Source organism: Montipora foliosa, chromosome 6, assembly GCF_036669935.1.
Source record: "Montipora foliosa isolate CH-2021 chromosome 6, ASM3666993v2, whole genome shotgun sequence".
In the NCBI taxonomy this organism is placed as follows: Eukaryota; Metazoa; Cnidaria; class Anthozoa; order Scleractinia; family Acroporidae; genus Montipora; species Montipora foliosa.
The window spans coordinates 13,054,562-13,072,061 of NC_090874.1; the positions used below are offsets into that span (position 1 = coordinate 13,054,562).

Sequence of the window (17,500 nt, forward strand, 5' to 3'; positions counted from 1 at the left end):
GTGGAAAGACTTACGAAATCCCCGTCTCAAATCAATGGCGCGACCAAATCATGTTTGGAAAACTGAATGCTATGAACAAAAACAGGGCAGCCGAAAATTCAAAACGACCACCTGTTTCATTGTCTTTCATAAGCCTGCAAAAAATTTTCGGTGAAAAAACACGAGTTCATCGATGAGCAATGGGCGTGTTTTTAAAGAAACGTTTACCAACAGTAATTTCACAAGATCACATCGCAAACAAGATCACATCGGAATAGTACAATGATTTTCATGCGAAGCGTCTGACTAAAAAATTCTCTGCGGGTCTACAAACAAAATCGAATTTCCTTGTCTCCACCCGTCAAAGACAAAAATGTAAAAATAACGGTCGAAACACGAAAAATACAGCCAACATTGACTAAAAAAAGGCTGCTGCAAAATGACAAATATGCACAAGGATCAACAATGACCATATATTGAAATTAAACGCCACACAATAAAACAGAAAATACAATCCACTCCCGACAGATTAACTTACCACTGACCGCAAACTTTAACATCACTCGCGATTTAACCAAACGTGTCTCCGAAACTTCAAATCGCAACTAGAAGAATTCGATTTTTACAGCTTCAGAACACACTAAATTTCATCGTTACGATCCAATTCACAGGCGCCGCGTTTTTCGACCGGCTCTTGTAGGTTTCCGCGACTTCTCAACTGGCAATTCACCGAGTAAACGAGGCTCCTACTTCGGGTGCCAGGTACATTAGAATGACCATTGCTTGCGTGTTACTGAAGATTGCATGTATCAACGGTTTCTTAGTATTTGCCTCTCAGTTTTGTTTATCTGTGACATCTACACGAATTAAAAGCCAAAATGAGGGGAATCGATTATCAGATTCAGACAAACATCCTCAATACGTGTCCATAATGAGCTCTAATGGAGGTTTGTATTGAAACGTCAATAATGTCACTAGTACACGATAAATATATGCCCTCCATCAGCCTTACAAATCCAATCGTATATAATTAAGTTTGTCACCATTTGAGACAAAACACTGAATTTTTATGACTGTAATTTGAGATGTTTTTCAATTAGGATAAAAGCTAAGATTACGCACCGCATAAAAACCTTTAAGTGGGAACTTATAATGACAATTCCTATTTGCTCGTACACTCGAGGGCATATTCCTGAATGAAAGATAACGCTAATGTCAACTGTTGCTGTAAATAGAGATATTTAGCACTGTGTGAACACGAAACGGCAAAGAAGGCTGCTGTTCTCATCCAAGCACGAAAATTCGTTCATTCTAACATCTTCCTTTTTAGTAGTTGCACGACAGGCAAAGAATGAGCTAACATCACACAAGTTTCTTTGGTTTTTGGCAAAACTCCAATTTCAGTCTCGCGTTTGCCGTTTGCCGCGGTAAAATCTCTTTAATGTTGCGAGAAGGCCTGGGTTTCTTAAAAGCTTGTCTAGCGCTGACCATTGCACCCCCCTGCACCCCTCCCCTAGTTCCGCTCCGTGGTATGGCAACCAGGCACGGGTTGCTGGAAGCATAGGCCCGATTGTTCGAAAGCAGATTAACTTAATCCGGGATTAGCGTTAACTTCTGTTTCATGTTTTCAACTTTTTGGTGAAAGTTTCTTTTGCTTATTTTGTTTTTCAAGATTGACTTCTTCCATTGTAAAGTTTTGCCGATCGAATATCAGCGTTAAAGAGCATTTGGGAGTAGAGAAATAAACTCCTTGGTTAATTTTTAATCTTGGATTAGCGTTAATCGGTTTTTGAACAACCAGGCCCTAGTTGGTGCTAACCATTAGTCAAGAGGTTTCCATGGTATTTAACGCTGGTTAGCGCTGACCATACTTCGTGCAACCCGGGCCTGGTTAAGACATTTAATTAACAAAATTTAGAATATCTTCTCCATTTCATTGCAGCTATATTATAAGCCTCCCTTGTTGGCAAGGAGAAAAGCAACGAAAAAAGACATTCTCGTAAAAAGATAAAAGCAAATGACTTTTGATCTGTGCTGAAATAATTTATAAGCGAGATTGGACAATTTCTTGTTTTTGTCCTTCTTCAAAATACCACTCTTAAACAAGCAATTTTACTGAAAACGGCGAGGCTTAACCTGAAAATCTCAGAATTTTACGGAATATTTCGCCGTGCTATTGCAAAAGCAGACTCCCTAAATTTGTATGGTATTTGTACCTGTTAAGTGTCCGGCGGTCTCAACTACCACGTACTGATGTTCGATAGTGGCTGCCGGGACATCAGGATCCAAAGGTTCGTCACGTCCGTCCTGAAACAGCAGCACAAAAAGTTGTTTTTTTTTCCAAATGAGTAAAAATTATCTAAAAGGTAGCTGAAGGGATGTAGGGATGGCGCAGTGGTGAGAGCACTCGCCTCCCACCAATGTAGCCCGGGTTCGATTCCCAGACTCGGCGTCATATGTGGGTTGAGTTTGTTGGTTCTCTACTCTGCACCGAGTGGTTTTTCTCCGGGTACTCCGGGTTTTCCCCTCTCCTCAAAAACCAAAAGTTGATTTTATTTGCGTTAACCTGTTAATTTCAATTTACAGTGTCCCCGATTAGTGCTCTACGGCGCTAGAAGATTAGACACTTAAACGAAGTTCCTTTCCTTAACACTCCAAACTAAACACTTGCGAGCTTTACTATTCCGCTTTCTTTTCGTAGCACAATCGATACTACTACTACTACTACCACTAGAAGTTTTTATTAGAGCGGTTTTCAATTGAGTGTCGAAAGTAATTAGATAATTACTTTGGTTTATGATTACTTCACTCAGTGATTGGTTCAAAGTTCTCGCGCCATTTTTTCATCCAATCAGAAGTGAAACCAACACCAATCGTGGCTCACGCGTGCACATTTTCCCGCGCTTTGTGTCGGCTACGTGTAATTACTTCGAGTTTTGATTGGTTTGCCGGATTGTCTCGGTCCTTTTTGATTGGCTAAAGTAATTACTTTGGTTTTGGTTTTACGACACTCAATTGAAACTCGCTCTATATAAACACCAATGAAATACCAAGTGAGCTTTCGCGAACATGAGATCTTCACACGTGAAGATAACATGCAGGGCTTGAAATTGCGACTCACTGGTCGCCAATGCGACCAAAAATTGAGTGCTGGCGACTAGATTTTCAGCACTCGTCGCCAACTGGCGAATCACGTTAGGATAAACAGTAGACAACTGTTGTATTTGAATCTTTATATGATGAAATCGTTCGGGAGATTTGAATTGGGTAAAACATTGAGTTAGCCGATTAGGTTTATTTGGCGCCCGGAAGACGAAGATTCTGCAAGAAGGTTAATTGAAAATTTAAATCCATCGTCAGTTGTCAATGATGAAAACGTAGATTTAGCCATATTACCGAAAAAACCTCCTCAGAACTAGCTTGATATTGATAACATATTGATAATGAAGCTAGACATCGCACAATGAGTTTAAAATTTGCATGGAGCTTTCAAAAAGCAACCTGTACCCTTAACGTAAAGTGGGTTGGAGAACTTGTTCCCTCTGTTAGAAAGCGAACACTTGTAAAATTGACTGCACAAGGTGATTGATAAATGAAGATAAATATCGTTAGAAAAGTACGTTAAGAAACCAAGTTCCTCTGATTTAAGAGGCTACTGAAACCGTTTACAAGCCGCTCCTTTTATTTTATCTCGATCGGAAACTGGTACGAGCATTGTGGTTGTGTAGGGGCCTAGGCCGAGCAATTGTAGTATTGCGTTTAGTCGCGAGAAACGTAAGTTGCTTGCCCAGTAAGTTGCTTGCCACGCAAGCTGTAGGAGAATAAGAACTACGTTTTGAAGAGGTGAAAAGCAAGGCTAAAAGGACCCATGTTTGCCTTGCTATGGAAAACACGGACTGTGGTTCGCTCCATTTCAAACAACATTAAAGAACACCATCACCAAACTAAGCCGAAAACAACAATGGCTTTAGAGATCTTTCTCGTGCTGTTTTTTTTGTGTTACTTAATAATTATGACTTTCCTTGCATGCAAAGTTGGCGATCAAAATTTATGCCCTGGCGACCAAATTTTCCCCATTAGTCGCCAGCTGGCACCTGAGCAAAAAACCTAATTTCAAGCCCTGACATATTATTTTCACACGTGAAAAGATCACTGTTGCTATGGTTACATGTGAAAATCGCGCCTTTCGTGAAATGATTTAGTATTTCATTGGTGTTTATATAATAAATAGAATATTACATGGCGGCTTGGAGATACGAAATTTCTCTTCTCGTGTTGAAAAATACAACACTCGAAGAGAAATTTTGTATCTCCGCGCGGCCATGTAATATCCTCTACATTTTCACACGATAATGTTTAAAGCTGAATAGCTTGAGGGGTCGTGCACAGATGAAATCAAATTTATACACATCAAATCATATTTGGTTTTTTTGAGGAAAGGGGAAAACCGGAGTACCCGGAATAAAACCTCTAGGAGCAGAGTAGAGAACCAACAAACTCAACCCACATATGACGCCGGATCTGGGAATCGAACCCGCGCCACATTGGTGGGAGGCGAGTGGTCTCACCACTGCGCCGCCATCCCTGTACCGAAGTGCACAGCACATCTGCAGCGATGGTCGATTTTTTGCACCCTTTTAGCCCCCTGTTTCGTGGCGCCGTTATTGACACCTTTCCGTTCCCGACAGGAACGACGACAACAACAGGCAGTTTTTTTTCCCTGAGGAACTTCACTTACCACATGTGCAATCACGTGATCAGATGAGAAGCCTTGTCGAGAGAGAATGGGCTCCAGACACAACCGTAAGCTTTGCTCAGGCTTGACTTTCACGGAAACAGGTACACCGTCAGGGAGTTCCAGTCTGAAAGGCAGACAGTACAGTTAATTTTAGTGGAACCAGCTGGAATTGGACACTGCATAATGAAGAAGCGTCAAGCAGTGGGCCAAGGAATTTCAATGGATGGTTTTTCCGCCATGGAAATGTACGTGTTTTGCAAAGTTGGGTTGTTAAAGGTGGCAGGAGTAAACTCAAACGCTAGGGAATTTAGCAACGAAGATGCCTGCAGCAACGAAAGCAATAATCAAATTACTTTTTTTCTCCTTAAACTAAAATTTTCATCTTTTGGCGATGTCGAGGCTGTAGTACCGAACAGATCATAGCTACTCGGCAGAATAAGATGTAAAGCGTCTCCAGGCCCTGACCTCTGTTATGTGCTGCCGAGGAAACTGCTTGGATGTTTCATCGTCGCCAAGTCAGATGATACAAACAACAACAACAACAACAACAACTCTTTCGTTAGCACGTTTTGTTCGTCAACCCGGCAGAATTCGTACATTTTGTTCACATTATAGGAAGCTCTTATCCTTGCGTCATCTCCGCATTTTGGTGGATGACAACTTAAAATTACTTCATTTAGTCGCCGACTGAAAGCTGAAAATTACGCCACTTCGCTCCACATGCCTCCTTTATTTCCCCATATAAGCCCTACATTGTCACAAATATAGAGCCTGGGGTACCTGTGAGCTAACATGGTCGACAAAAAATATTATACACTTAATGTATGGTCCCGAGGGAAACAGTCAGTTTTGTTTTCCCGAGAGTCCTGCCTGATGTCTCCCGAGACGAAGTCCAGGGAAACATCAGGACTCGAAGGAAAACAAAACTAACGAGTTTCCCGAGGGACCATACATTAAGTGCTTTGATAAATATTTAGACTTTTCCTTCAACAATCGCAGCAAAACATCCGGAGCGGGCAATAACTCTGGAATTGTATCCCGGTCGGGATACATTTGAATTTGATCAGGGGCACGTAACCGAGAATCAACCAATCACAGTGCTCGTTTTGCTGAGTGACAGTCTAGGTATATAACAAAAGGATTTGTATGGTAATCCCGATTAAAGACTGTAGGAGATTGTTTCCAATATGTTTGAAGATATTGCTTACAAACCACCGATATACCACCGATCGTTCCAATGACAACCACAAAACACTTAAAGGAATGCTGAAAAATATAGAATCTATCATTATACCTGAATAATGTTCTGTGTTCAAGCACTATCTCTCTGCCACCCATGATAGACATGTCTTCGTCAAGTTCCTCTAAAGGTACAAGCTGTGAACGGAGAAATGGGATGTATCAGTTATAAATACCGTTTTCTCTGAAAGAAGTCCAAACAGCTAATATTTCGACATAAATTATGAAATGATATTTTCCCAAAAAACACATCGCGAAATGAGCACAGTTTTTGACTAACAAAACCTATTTATTAATTTATTTTATAGTTACATAATTTCATAAGTCAATTAATCATTTATTTTAACTAAATGTATCACATAGGTAGTTACGTGTCTCCAAACTAGCTTAATATGACACATTAATAAAGTTATTATTATAATTATGGAATCAAGGATGAGTTGAAAATACAAAGCAAGGGAAAATGTCCAGGAAAAAATGACCTTTCACATGTTTATAATCATAAACTTAAAAAACGCGCGCTCCTGAATTGAATGCTGCTGAAAGGATCAGTGCACGTGCCAGATATAAAGCTGAGGTTCAACATCGAATAGTGGGTCATAGGCCTATTAAGACAGGAGAACGTTTGATTCCCGGACGCCGTTCCACTAATGGCAACGTGTTTGAAGTAAGAGAGCTTGTTTCCGTTTTCGTTCAACTACTTTCAAACTGTTGAATGGCCTGTTTCAACAGAAGTACTTCCACGTTATCACAACGTCGGTCATCTGGGGCCCGTTTCTCGAAAGACCCGAAACTTTACGGGCCATTTTCGGGTGCCACAATTCCCTTTGTATCTCAAGAATGGAGAGGATTTGAGTCGTCAAACTTCACAGTTATTTTGCTTTTTGTTACCTTGAAAACATGTTAAAAGATCATCGGCATTCTAAAACAAGCGGTTGGCAGTTTCAAAAATGGCTTTTCGGGCCTGAAAAGTTTTCGGGACTTTCGAGAAACGGGCCCCTGGTCCTAGTCCTAACCCAAGTGACCCTTATAGTGTCGTGTACCACAGCTGAGTACCTTGTCTCCTCCGCCGAGGTACACGTCGTGGACAACGAAGGAAAGATGTCTCCTTTCGCAGAGGTTTATCAGAGCTTGACGCAGGGTCTGTCCTTCCTTGCACAGTACAATGGTGGAGGAGCGGTCTGGTAACACAACTCGACAGAACTGGAATGACTCGCTTTCTCTCCTTTGATCTACGGTCAATGACTGAAAATAAAGAAAGAGGGCGGAGAAAGTTATGGTGCCCTTCGTCGATTTGCGTCTTTCGGGGTCGGGTTCTATGATTAACAGATTAGAGAAAGGGTTATGTAAATGCTCGAATGAACGTCAAGCCTCCAAGCTTCAGTTGGTGGAGCATTGCACCCGCGTTGCAGAGGTCATAGGTTCGAATCCTGTCGAAGCCACCCGAATTCTTCGGGTCTTCGGGTCTCCGGGTATCGGGAATGCTTACATTGCACTTACGTTGCCCACATCTGCCAACATAAGTGCGAGGATAACCTCTCCCTTTCATCTACAACCCGCACTTCAAATAGAGCGAGTTTCAATCGAGTGTCGTAAAACCAAAACCAAAACCAAAACTAAAGTAATTACTTTGGCCAATCAAAAAGGACGGAGACAATCCAGTAAAACAATCAAAACTCCCACGTAATTACACGTAGCCGACACAAAGCGCGGGAAAATACGCACGCGCGAGCCACAATTGGTTTTGGTTTCACTACTTTGAGCCAATAACTGAATGAAGTAATCATAAACCAAAGCAATTCGCAAATTACTTTCGACACTCAATCGAAAATCGCTCTATATACATTTAGCAACTGTTATTGTTGTTCTTGTTCAAAATACATTAACTCTCGAACAAACGTTGAACCTAAACAGCCACGAAAAAAACCTAAGGAAAGATCGTTTTAAGAAGAGCAAGAAAAGGGACAGACACGAAAAACCGAGACAAAAATGGCACGCAAACACCTCGACTACTAACCTTTTGGTTACAGTTCAATGGGCGATCGACAAAAATTAGGATTTAACTTCAACTTAGAAATTTTGTCAGTAGACCGTAGAAGTGCATGGCCGTGTTCTACCGAACACTAAACTCTTCGCTATACGGTATAGCGACCGCCATATATATATATAGATATATAGCAATCAAATATAAATAAAGTTGCTTATTTATCTGTTGTTCCTAATTCTGGTGATCTTAATTGCTACTTTCAGACAACTCAATATTCACTTAGTGTTAAAATGAAAGAAAGATCAAATTGGGGGCAGACATTTTCAAATAACTTAATGGATTCAATGATATTTTTACGTGGTTTACTGAATATGCGGGAAAAGCAAATCTTAACAAATGTTATTGAAATCCAAAAAGAAAATTGGGGGTAACTACGCATTTTTCGAAGATAATTAATCAACAATATTTGTAAAATGCTTTAAAATACAAAGCAATGTGCCGCGTTCTATTCCAAATTGAAGCTTAATTATTTCTAAAAAATGCATGGTTACCCCCGATTTTCTTTTTCGATACCAACAGCACTTGCTAAATTCTGCTTTCTCCGCATAGTTTTGAACCGCACGAAAATAAACCCTGTATTAATTAAGCACCACCCATAGGAAATCTGAGTATCTCAAGATGCACAGAACGTAGGCACCGTCCTTAAAACACTTGAAATCCTCAAACAAATCCTCACAGAAGCTTAATGGATTTACAAAGTGCTCTCGAGGTTCATTAAAATTCCTGTACACTGAGCTTCACTCCGGGAAAGAGCATGCAAAGATCTCATGATGTTAAGAAGACATCTACTAGATCGGTGCACTAACGAACTGTCTCCAAAACGGGGCCTTTCGTAAATATCTTAAGTGCTTCCTCGTTTAAGAAGCTTATACTAAAGGGTTATCCCGGAAAAAAAGTAATATCCAGTCGGAAAACAATGCACAATGAGAGACCGGATATCTGGCGCAGAAATATATTGAAGCTAAAAATCAAAGGGATATATTTGGCGATCTTCACGAGATGGCATTTGGAATGATCAATTAAACGGAGAGTCTCAAGTTGAACACTAATATCTCAGTGAGGCCATGATTTTCAAAAAGTTTCCCAACTGAATTAGACAAGGAGGCAGACAGCCACTTAAACAATACTATCATTATTAAGGGACTTGCAGATCTACGATGGCGACATTGACGAAAAAGTCACCTCAAAACATAACTTTAGGCAATCCTAGGTCTTTCGCGATTAGTCCTTCACGTTCACGTCATAGAATATGGACGAGTTATCCTAAAACTAAATTTATACGAGCGCTTTCAGAGTAAAAATATAGAATGAAAGGTTCGCATTTAGTTTGTACTGTATTATTTAAAAATCCGATAGCGACGACAGCAAAGGCTAAAAAGAAAATACCCCCAAAGGACAATTTCGTGCTTCTCAGTGTGGCCACTTCAAGATTATTCTTTGAATACAAAGTTTGTGTCAGTTATCCAAGTATGAAATTGATCGGAACGACCTTAAGGTTAAAGGAGAGTTCAAGGAGACTGAAACATTTGTCGTCCCGTAATAAACTTCTCCACATCCCGACGAATGTAGCAAAATGAAAAACATCTACATGTCTATTATCATCGCAACATCTTAAACGTGTGTCGCTCAATTGGTGAAGGAAAGCACCGGTATCGCAGCGTTTAAATCCCGTTCAAGATCTCAGCAACAGTATATCCCCACAGCAAGTCGTTCCCTCCTCCCGTTTTAAAGTTCCTTCAGGGGGACGATACGGCTACACGTAGGCTAAAAAAAATCAACCTTTTTTCGAACTGTTTTTAAAAGGGTATATTACTGTTTACAATCAAATGTGCCAACCTTAAAAGAATCCTTTTATCGAAAGCCCCTGACCCAAAATACGTTCTTCCCCTTCCCAAGTCCACACCAAAACTTGGCGCCATTCGATCTTTTGAGCTCTGTGTTAACGAGGCAATTTCACTTCTATACTTTGTTCAAAACTTAGATTAGTTCTCATCGAGTTTAAATCAATGATAAAACGCACTCAAAACTGAACCAAAGAAAAGGGGCCTTTTTGTCGTTTTCCTAGCTTCATTAAATTTAGACAATAATCCTACACCTTGGTCAAGTCTTACAGTCATTACGTCTGACGGCAAAGTGGCATAAACGAGACGAAAACAGCAGGAAACACACCGAGAATTTATCAATTAAAAGGCAGGGCAATAGAAAACGTCTTATTGCAATAATGTAACAATATTGGAAATTCTCTATTCTCTTGTTATTCAAGAAAAGCAACACTTTCTGAAACGCAGACAACACGACACATCACTTGACAGCGGGTCCAATCTCTCGCTAAAAGCAAATTTAATTATTCATCACATTGTTGAAAACATAAAATACCAAACTATTAAGACGTTTTGATACAAATGGTCATTAACCGGCTGCATTTGTTCGGTCCCAAAACATAAAAAAAAACACATTTTGGGGAGAACAGAGGTTGTTTTTTTTTCCTAATAAAACAAGAAACAACTAAACTGTAAATTGTTGAACGAAAACCAAACCACAATAAAAAACGTCGCACTTGAGTAAACGTAAGGGTAAAATTTGCTACTTGTAAAAACTCAAACTCTCTTTAGTTTGAATAAAAGAGCGACAAACAATAAACGACAAGAAAAGAAGACTGCTATTTTTACGGAAGCTACAGGGATGCTATATCGCTGACCCCTTTTCTAGCGACCATACAGTGACCCGCCAAGAAATCAACCTCGTTCTCAGGGTCTCTCTTCTCTGCCTCCTTTGTCGTTGCGGACAAACGACAAAGGAGGCAGAGAAGAGAGACCCTGAGAACGGGGTTGCCAAGAAATTCGCTAGAACCATTCAGAGAACTATCAAAAATTTACCAGGGACAATTTGAACCGGACATCACTTGTGCAACTTCGGTTTACAACTTTTAAATAAAGAAAGCATGGGGTCACGTGCAATTTGCCATCCAATAATTTGTCTCGGATTTTCGGAGATTTTTCGAAAAGGCTTCTAACTATGGCAGTAGCTAGACTTGACAAGTTTTTTCACTTTTGATTTAAGAAAAGCACGACATCTTTAAAAAAATGGAAAATACTGAGATCATCACTAAACATTTCCTTTAAAAGTGATCGTCCACCTTGCTTGATAATCACTAAGCGTGACACACGCTTCAATCACTGTCACTCGTTTGCGTGACACAAGTAAGAAAAAAAAAGATAAGACTGAAAAACACGAACCTCAGAAGAGTAGCTAATATGTTGTACGGAATCCGACAGCGATGAAATTGAGCTACGAGCGCTGCCTGGTTGACTGCCGAACGACCGATCACCTATAAGAAAACAAATTAAAAATCAGTTAATATGGATGAAAATACTCTACGACCTTTCAGCCTCAATATTACATTGAAAAAGATCAGCCCCCCAAAAAAACAACACTAATTAACCAAAAAACACTTGAACTTGCTGCGAACTCAGTTTGTTTATGGAAATATCCTCCTTCAAGAATCAAGTGCAACTAAAAATTACTAACACGATGACCTTGGAAGGAAATGGTAAACATCTCCAACGTTAACTATACTTACAATGATCATTACGAAAATTAAATGTCACTGGGCTTTGAACATAGACGTTTGTAGCTCGCCTTGTGATCTGAAACTTTAGCATCTCTGTATTTTTTTAAAACAGCTTAAAACAACTCTCAACAAGGGCCGTAAAATGATCTATTGTCCGATGGCAGCAAGATGAATTTAAGTGTTCTCGTTACTCCGAGAAGGAAGGCAATACGAGCCAAGTTTTTTTCCGGAAACCAATATCCTCACCTTTCTTGACGTGTTTGCCTGTAAAGTAGAGGGGAGGGACGTTATTAGCATTCAAGAACTTGAAAACAGAAGCAATATTGTTTCAGTAGGTCTTAACAACCAATAAATAGAAGCGCTGCATACATAATTCAAAATAACTGTTGTTGACAAAGAGAAAGAAATATATCTATAACCGACTTCTTTTTTTAAAAAAAAAAATTTATTTCTCCATACACATCATAAAAAAATAGCATTCCTTCTCCAGACAAAAATCTTTTCAGATTGCGGTCTATTTCAACTGGTGCGAAAACTGACTTTATTTCATAAACTACAAATAATGGTAAAGAATAATACACACCAAGCAAGAGCTCGATATTACATTAGAAACAAGTAATAGCCAGAGTCAAAGAAAATAAACAAATAAAACAATTCGCAATAAGTGTAACTCAACTGCAAACATTATTCAATATTGAAGTTACCTTTCCCTTGGTAACAAAATCAAACCCGACACATAGAAAAGAAAACAATGTTCTAGCGTATTCTTCTCGCGATTTACAACAAGTTGTGGGTGACGTGTTAATATCAAAGTTGAGTACACGTAATGGAGTGCAAAAGTGCTAACGACAATTTATACAGAACTTTCAATCGCAAGATTTCCAAATAAAAACCATTTGTTACATTTAAGCAAAGCAAACGAACAGTATTAAAGAGAAAAACTTCCGACTCGATAACTTTATAACGGTAAGAATTTATCAGTGTTTATGTAAATGACCCGTTTTATTTTAAGATTGCAGCATGTAGGACGGTTTAAACAGAAAAAAAAAAAGAATTTACATCGATAACAGCGTTGGAAACACAAGAAAAACAGTGCTTAGGTCATTTAGACTAAACAAAGTTGGCTCGTTGAGGATTGCCCCACAAAAAGCAAAGGTTAAAGTTCATCGCTGTTGGGTGTTTTTTTTTTCTGTTATAAAAATAAATTGCCACATACTACTTTTATATTTCTTTTTACACTAATCACCTCTAATGGAGAAAAGATACTTAGCAATGTAAATGTGGTTGCGTGAAAACAGGTTAAAAGGGAAAACAGCTCACTTCCGGTTGCCGTCCGGGTCTCAAAAACGCGCGTGCTTAAGCTCCCTAATAGGGAGTTTAAGATCTACGACGGCGACGTCGATGAAAACGTCACCTCAAAATATAACTTTGCGCTATCGTAAGTTTCTCGCGGTTTAGCCATCTCGTTCGCGTTGTACAATGTGGGCGAAGTATCCTAAAAATAAATTGGTACGAGAGGTTTCAGAGTGAAAATAGAGAACGAAAGATTCTCTGTTGCATGCTCGCGTTGTCGTCAAAACCTCAAATTTAGTGATTTCACGTCGTTGTTGTGAAGAGGACCGCACGAATTTGTGCTAAAATGCGCGCCGCTCGTGCAGCACGATTGTTTTTCCACTTTTAACCAATGACAATAGGGAGCTTACGAAACGACGACGCCGACAGCAACGACGACGCTACAAAACAATAGGGAGTTTAAGATCAGCGACGCGACGATAACGAAAACGTCATTTAAAATTGCAAGTTCATGTTTATTAATCTTTTCCGTCGTTACGTCGTTCTTGTATAACTTCTAAAAACTAGTGTAACTCTCCAGGAACTGAATTAGGAAGTGCGGTATTGAATCTACGACAGAAAATTCAAATTCGCTGCCTTTTGTTCACGTTCTCCCCTTAAAACTTGAGAATTGGTCATTTCACGTCGTAGATTTGCCGAAAACGTGAAAGAAATGTACAAAAACTTAAAATGCACGTACAGAGCGTGCAAAGCTATTGTTTTTGCTCATTAAATATGCACAATTTGTGACGTTTTCGTTGCCGTCGCGTCGTAGATCTTAAACTCCCTACTACGTTTAGTGAGCAAAAACAATGGCTCTGCACGCTCTGCACGTGCGTTTTACATTTTGGTACATTTCTTTGCCGTCATCTCCTAAATGACGATGTGAAATGACCAAATTCAAGGTTCTGTGGAGGACATTAGCACATGACGATGAATTTTCAGTTCTCTCTCTACGCTTCCAACCCACTCATACCAGTTTAATTCCTCACCAGCTACTACACATTTTTAACGCGAAATGACATGAAATAGTTTCGCAGTGATATAAATAACGCGAATTCGTATTTTTAAATGAAGTCCTCGCAGCCGTCGTCGTCCTCGTTTCGTAAGCTCCCTATTGTTGTTTCGAGGCGTTCTCGTTGACGACCACGTCGTAGATCTTTAAGTCCCTAATAACGTGAAATCACCGACGACGACGACAACGTGCACGAGCATATAATAACGAACGATTCATGTTCTATGTCTACTTTAAAACCCTTCTCACCCAATCAGTCAGAGGATAGTTCGCAAGTATTGTACAATGTGAACTAGCTCATGGAATTATCTGGAAATATTAACGATAGCGCTAAGTTATTTTCTGGAGTGACGTTTTCTTTGACGTTGCCGTAGGCACTGCTTAAACTCTTTCTTGGCCGGCGGCGGGTTGATTAGTTCATTACATTAATGGAACATTGTTTTTCAGTGAGTGATTAACCCATTGACTCCTGGGAGTTCTCCATTGACGAGTAAAATCAGAGTAAAATACTAAGTATGGCCCGGTTTAGGTCGATTTAGGGGTGAATGGGTTTTACTTAGTTTTGAGTTTTAAATAGACGCTTGTAATTGTATGATGTTTCAGTTAACTCAATTGAAACCCTCCGTTTAATCTGACTAACCTTTCCACGGTAGAAATGACCTCCTCTTGTCTCCATCCGAACCTGAAGTAGTTGATCTCTTACTACTGTGTTTGCTTCCTCTTCCGCGCCGTGAACGCTGGAGGCAAGAATAAACAAATGAGGGGGTTACTTTCAAAACGAAACTTTGGTGCTGCGTCCCTAGCAAGTGAAACTTGATAAACGTAATTACCGTGAGAAATATTTATGAGCTGACATTTCGAACGAATAGAGATTCAAATGAGTAATTAAAGAGGTGACCACATGCAACACCCATATTTTCGGGGAAATCGGCGGCATATGAAAACCAGACTTTTTCAATCCACAGATTTCTAACAGGAGACCCAAGACGACGATGCCAAGCTTGAAGAAACTCACCAAGGAGCTACGCCAGGAAATCGTGAGTTATCTTTTTCCTTTTCCCACACTTAGCAGTAACTTAGCTTTCCGTTTAGCCACTCTCATTTTCGCCAAAACTAGGTTTTGTAGTCACATCAACTTCATCGGCCGTTGCCTCAACTCTAAAGTCATTCCTAAAGGTTTTCGCTCGAACTTTCATCCGGCTACATTCTCTCACTCAAATCAGTATCTTCACCAAATTCGATGTGCGCAAAATTCTTTTTCACGTAATATTATGAGGATCACAATTAGAGCTATGTGCCAAAAACGAATCGCACTTGACAAACAAATTCTTCATTGTCGCTCCGAACTTTCCAAAATCTGTCCAGCAATTTTAGTACAATCTATTCGCGCTAAAATCCGACAACTTAATTCTGGACTGTTTGACCATTTACACCAAACCAAGACTCTAAAACTTCAACAATTAATAGGTCCGCAAATTACCGACGACACTACATTGCATAGCCATAATACCGTAATTACAATTCCAGAAAATCTTCCGCTTACTGACTCAGAGAAATCTGTTCTCAGTAAGGGCCTAAATTTTGTCCCTATTACCAAACGCACCAACGAATTTTCTATTAAGCAAGATGTCGAAAAATTCCTTCGCCGCGTTCAGTTAAAAGCCTTTTTTCACGACAAAGAGCATGATTCGGACACTTCTAATAAAGATATTTTTGAAACACTTCTAGTTCGCAAATCCAAATGGACTCCCCCAGAGGGACAATTTGCCTCTTTAGATTTTTTCACCAAAAAATGCCGTCGCGACATTCACAAACTTAAATTCAATCGCCACACTAAATTTTCCAACCTTTCCTCGGAAGAGTGGGCGGCGCTTAAAAATCTTAGTAAACGCAACGACATAGTTGTCAAATCGGCCGACAAAGGCGGCGCGGTAGTTGTTTGGCGGTCCGACCTTTACCAAAAAGAAGCTTTGCGGCAACTTTCGGATACCTCGTTTTATGCCAAAATCCCTAAAGATCTCACTTCCAACAATCAAAAACTTGTCAAAGACACCATTCAAAATCTTATAGTTAATCAAGAATTACCGGACACTGCCACTAATCTCATCATCAACACCCCTAGAACTTCGTGCATTTACTTCTTGCCTAAAATTCACAAACCCAACAACCCAGGTCGCCCTATCGTTTCTGCCTGTAGTTGCCCCACCGAACTCATTTCTAGCTACTTAGACAGGATTATGACGCCTATCGTCAAATCTTTGCCATCATACATTAAAGACAGTACACACGCACTACAAATTTTCCGCGATTTCAATTTCTCCGGCCAAGACAAACTTATTTTCACCATGGACATTACATCTCTATACACAGTCATTCCTAATAGCGAAGGTCTTCAAGCACTTAAACACTTTTTCGATCAACGCACTGTCAAAGAACCTAGCTCGGAAACGCTCCTCCGCCTTGCCGAACTAGTTTTAACGCTTAATTGTTTTTCATTCGCCGGCAACTATTACAAACAAATTAATGGTGTAGCGATGGGCACAAGAATGGGACCTAGCTATGCCAATCTTTTTGTAGGATATGTTGAACACCAATTTTTTAGTCAGTACAACGGCCCCAAACCTGAACTCTACGGCCGTTACATCGACGACTGCATCGGCGCTATTTCATCCAGCAGAGAAGAACTCGATCAATTTATAACCTCCGTCAACTCTTTTCATCCGGCTCTTAAATATACCTGGGAAATTTCGGAAACTTCATTGGCTTTTCTAGATATCAACGTTTCTATTAGAGGCAACGTGCTATGTACTAGTGTGCACTACAAACCTACTGATTCACACAGTTATTTGTTGTATTCATCGTCACATCCATCACATGTCAAGAACTCCATCCCTTATTCTCAATTTCTTAGACTTCGACGTCTATGTAGTGATGACTCCGATTTTTCCAGCAAATCAGAGGAGATGTGCCAGTTCTTCGAAAAACGTGGCTATCCTGCCTCTGTGGTCAAAGCGGGCCATCATCGCGCCCAACAATTTGATCGACAGTCATCACTACAAACGTCACAAAAAGATAAGAATGACAGAATTCCATTCACCCTCACTTTCCATCCTCATAGTCACGCAGTCAAAAGCATCATTCTTAGTAATTTTAAATTACTCCAAAATGATCCCGAGACTGGTAGAATCTTTTCGCAACCTCCACTTATTTCATTCAAACGCGACAAAAACGTAGGCAACTTTTTAGTTAGAAGCGCGCTCAAAACTAACGAGCAACCCGGCACTTTCAAATGCGCGCGCTCACGATGCAAAACTTGTCTTTTCATTGTTAACACTAGCAAGGTATCGGGACCTAAGCGATCTGTTAAGATCACCGATCGTTTCACATGTACCTCCGCAAATGTCATTTATTGCATAACCTGCACGTTATGCAATAAATTATACATTGGTGAGACAGGTAGACGACTAGGTGACCGATTCCGCGAACACCTTCGCGATGTTGAGAAGAATGACAAGGATGCATCCAAGCCAGTCGCTCGCCATTTTAATCTGCCTAACCACTCCAAAAAACACATGGCTG

At 40.0% G+C, this 17,500-nt stretch overlaps 1 protein-coding gene across 2 annotated transcripts in view; it reads right to left on the reverse strand.

Moving 5' to 3' along the window:
- The window catches only part of LOC138006738 (regulator of G-protein signaling 12-like), a 49,018-nt gene that overhangs the window by 10,292 nt on the left and 21,226 nt on the right, over window positions 1–17,500 (reverse strand). For both annotated transcript variants that reach the window (XM_068853241.1, XM_068853243.1), the window contains 7 exons: window positions 14,562–14,658; window positions 11,821–11,838; window positions 11,240–11,331; window positions 7,013–7,201; window positions 6,012–6,094; window positions 4,718–4,841; window positions 2,196–2,286 (listed from right to left, as the gene is read on the reverse strand). In XM_068853241.1, the coding sequence (XP_068709342.1) occupies window positions 2,196–2,286; window positions 4,718–4,841; window positions 6,012–6,094; window positions 7,013–7,201; window positions 11,240–11,331; window positions 11,821–11,838; window positions 14,562–14,658 (694 nt within the window). The remainder of the gene's footprint in view (window positions 1–2,195; window positions 2,287–4,717; window positions 4,842–6,011; window positions 6,095–7,012; window positions 7,202–11,239; window positions 11,332–11,820; window positions 11,839–14,561; window positions 14,659–17,500) is intronic.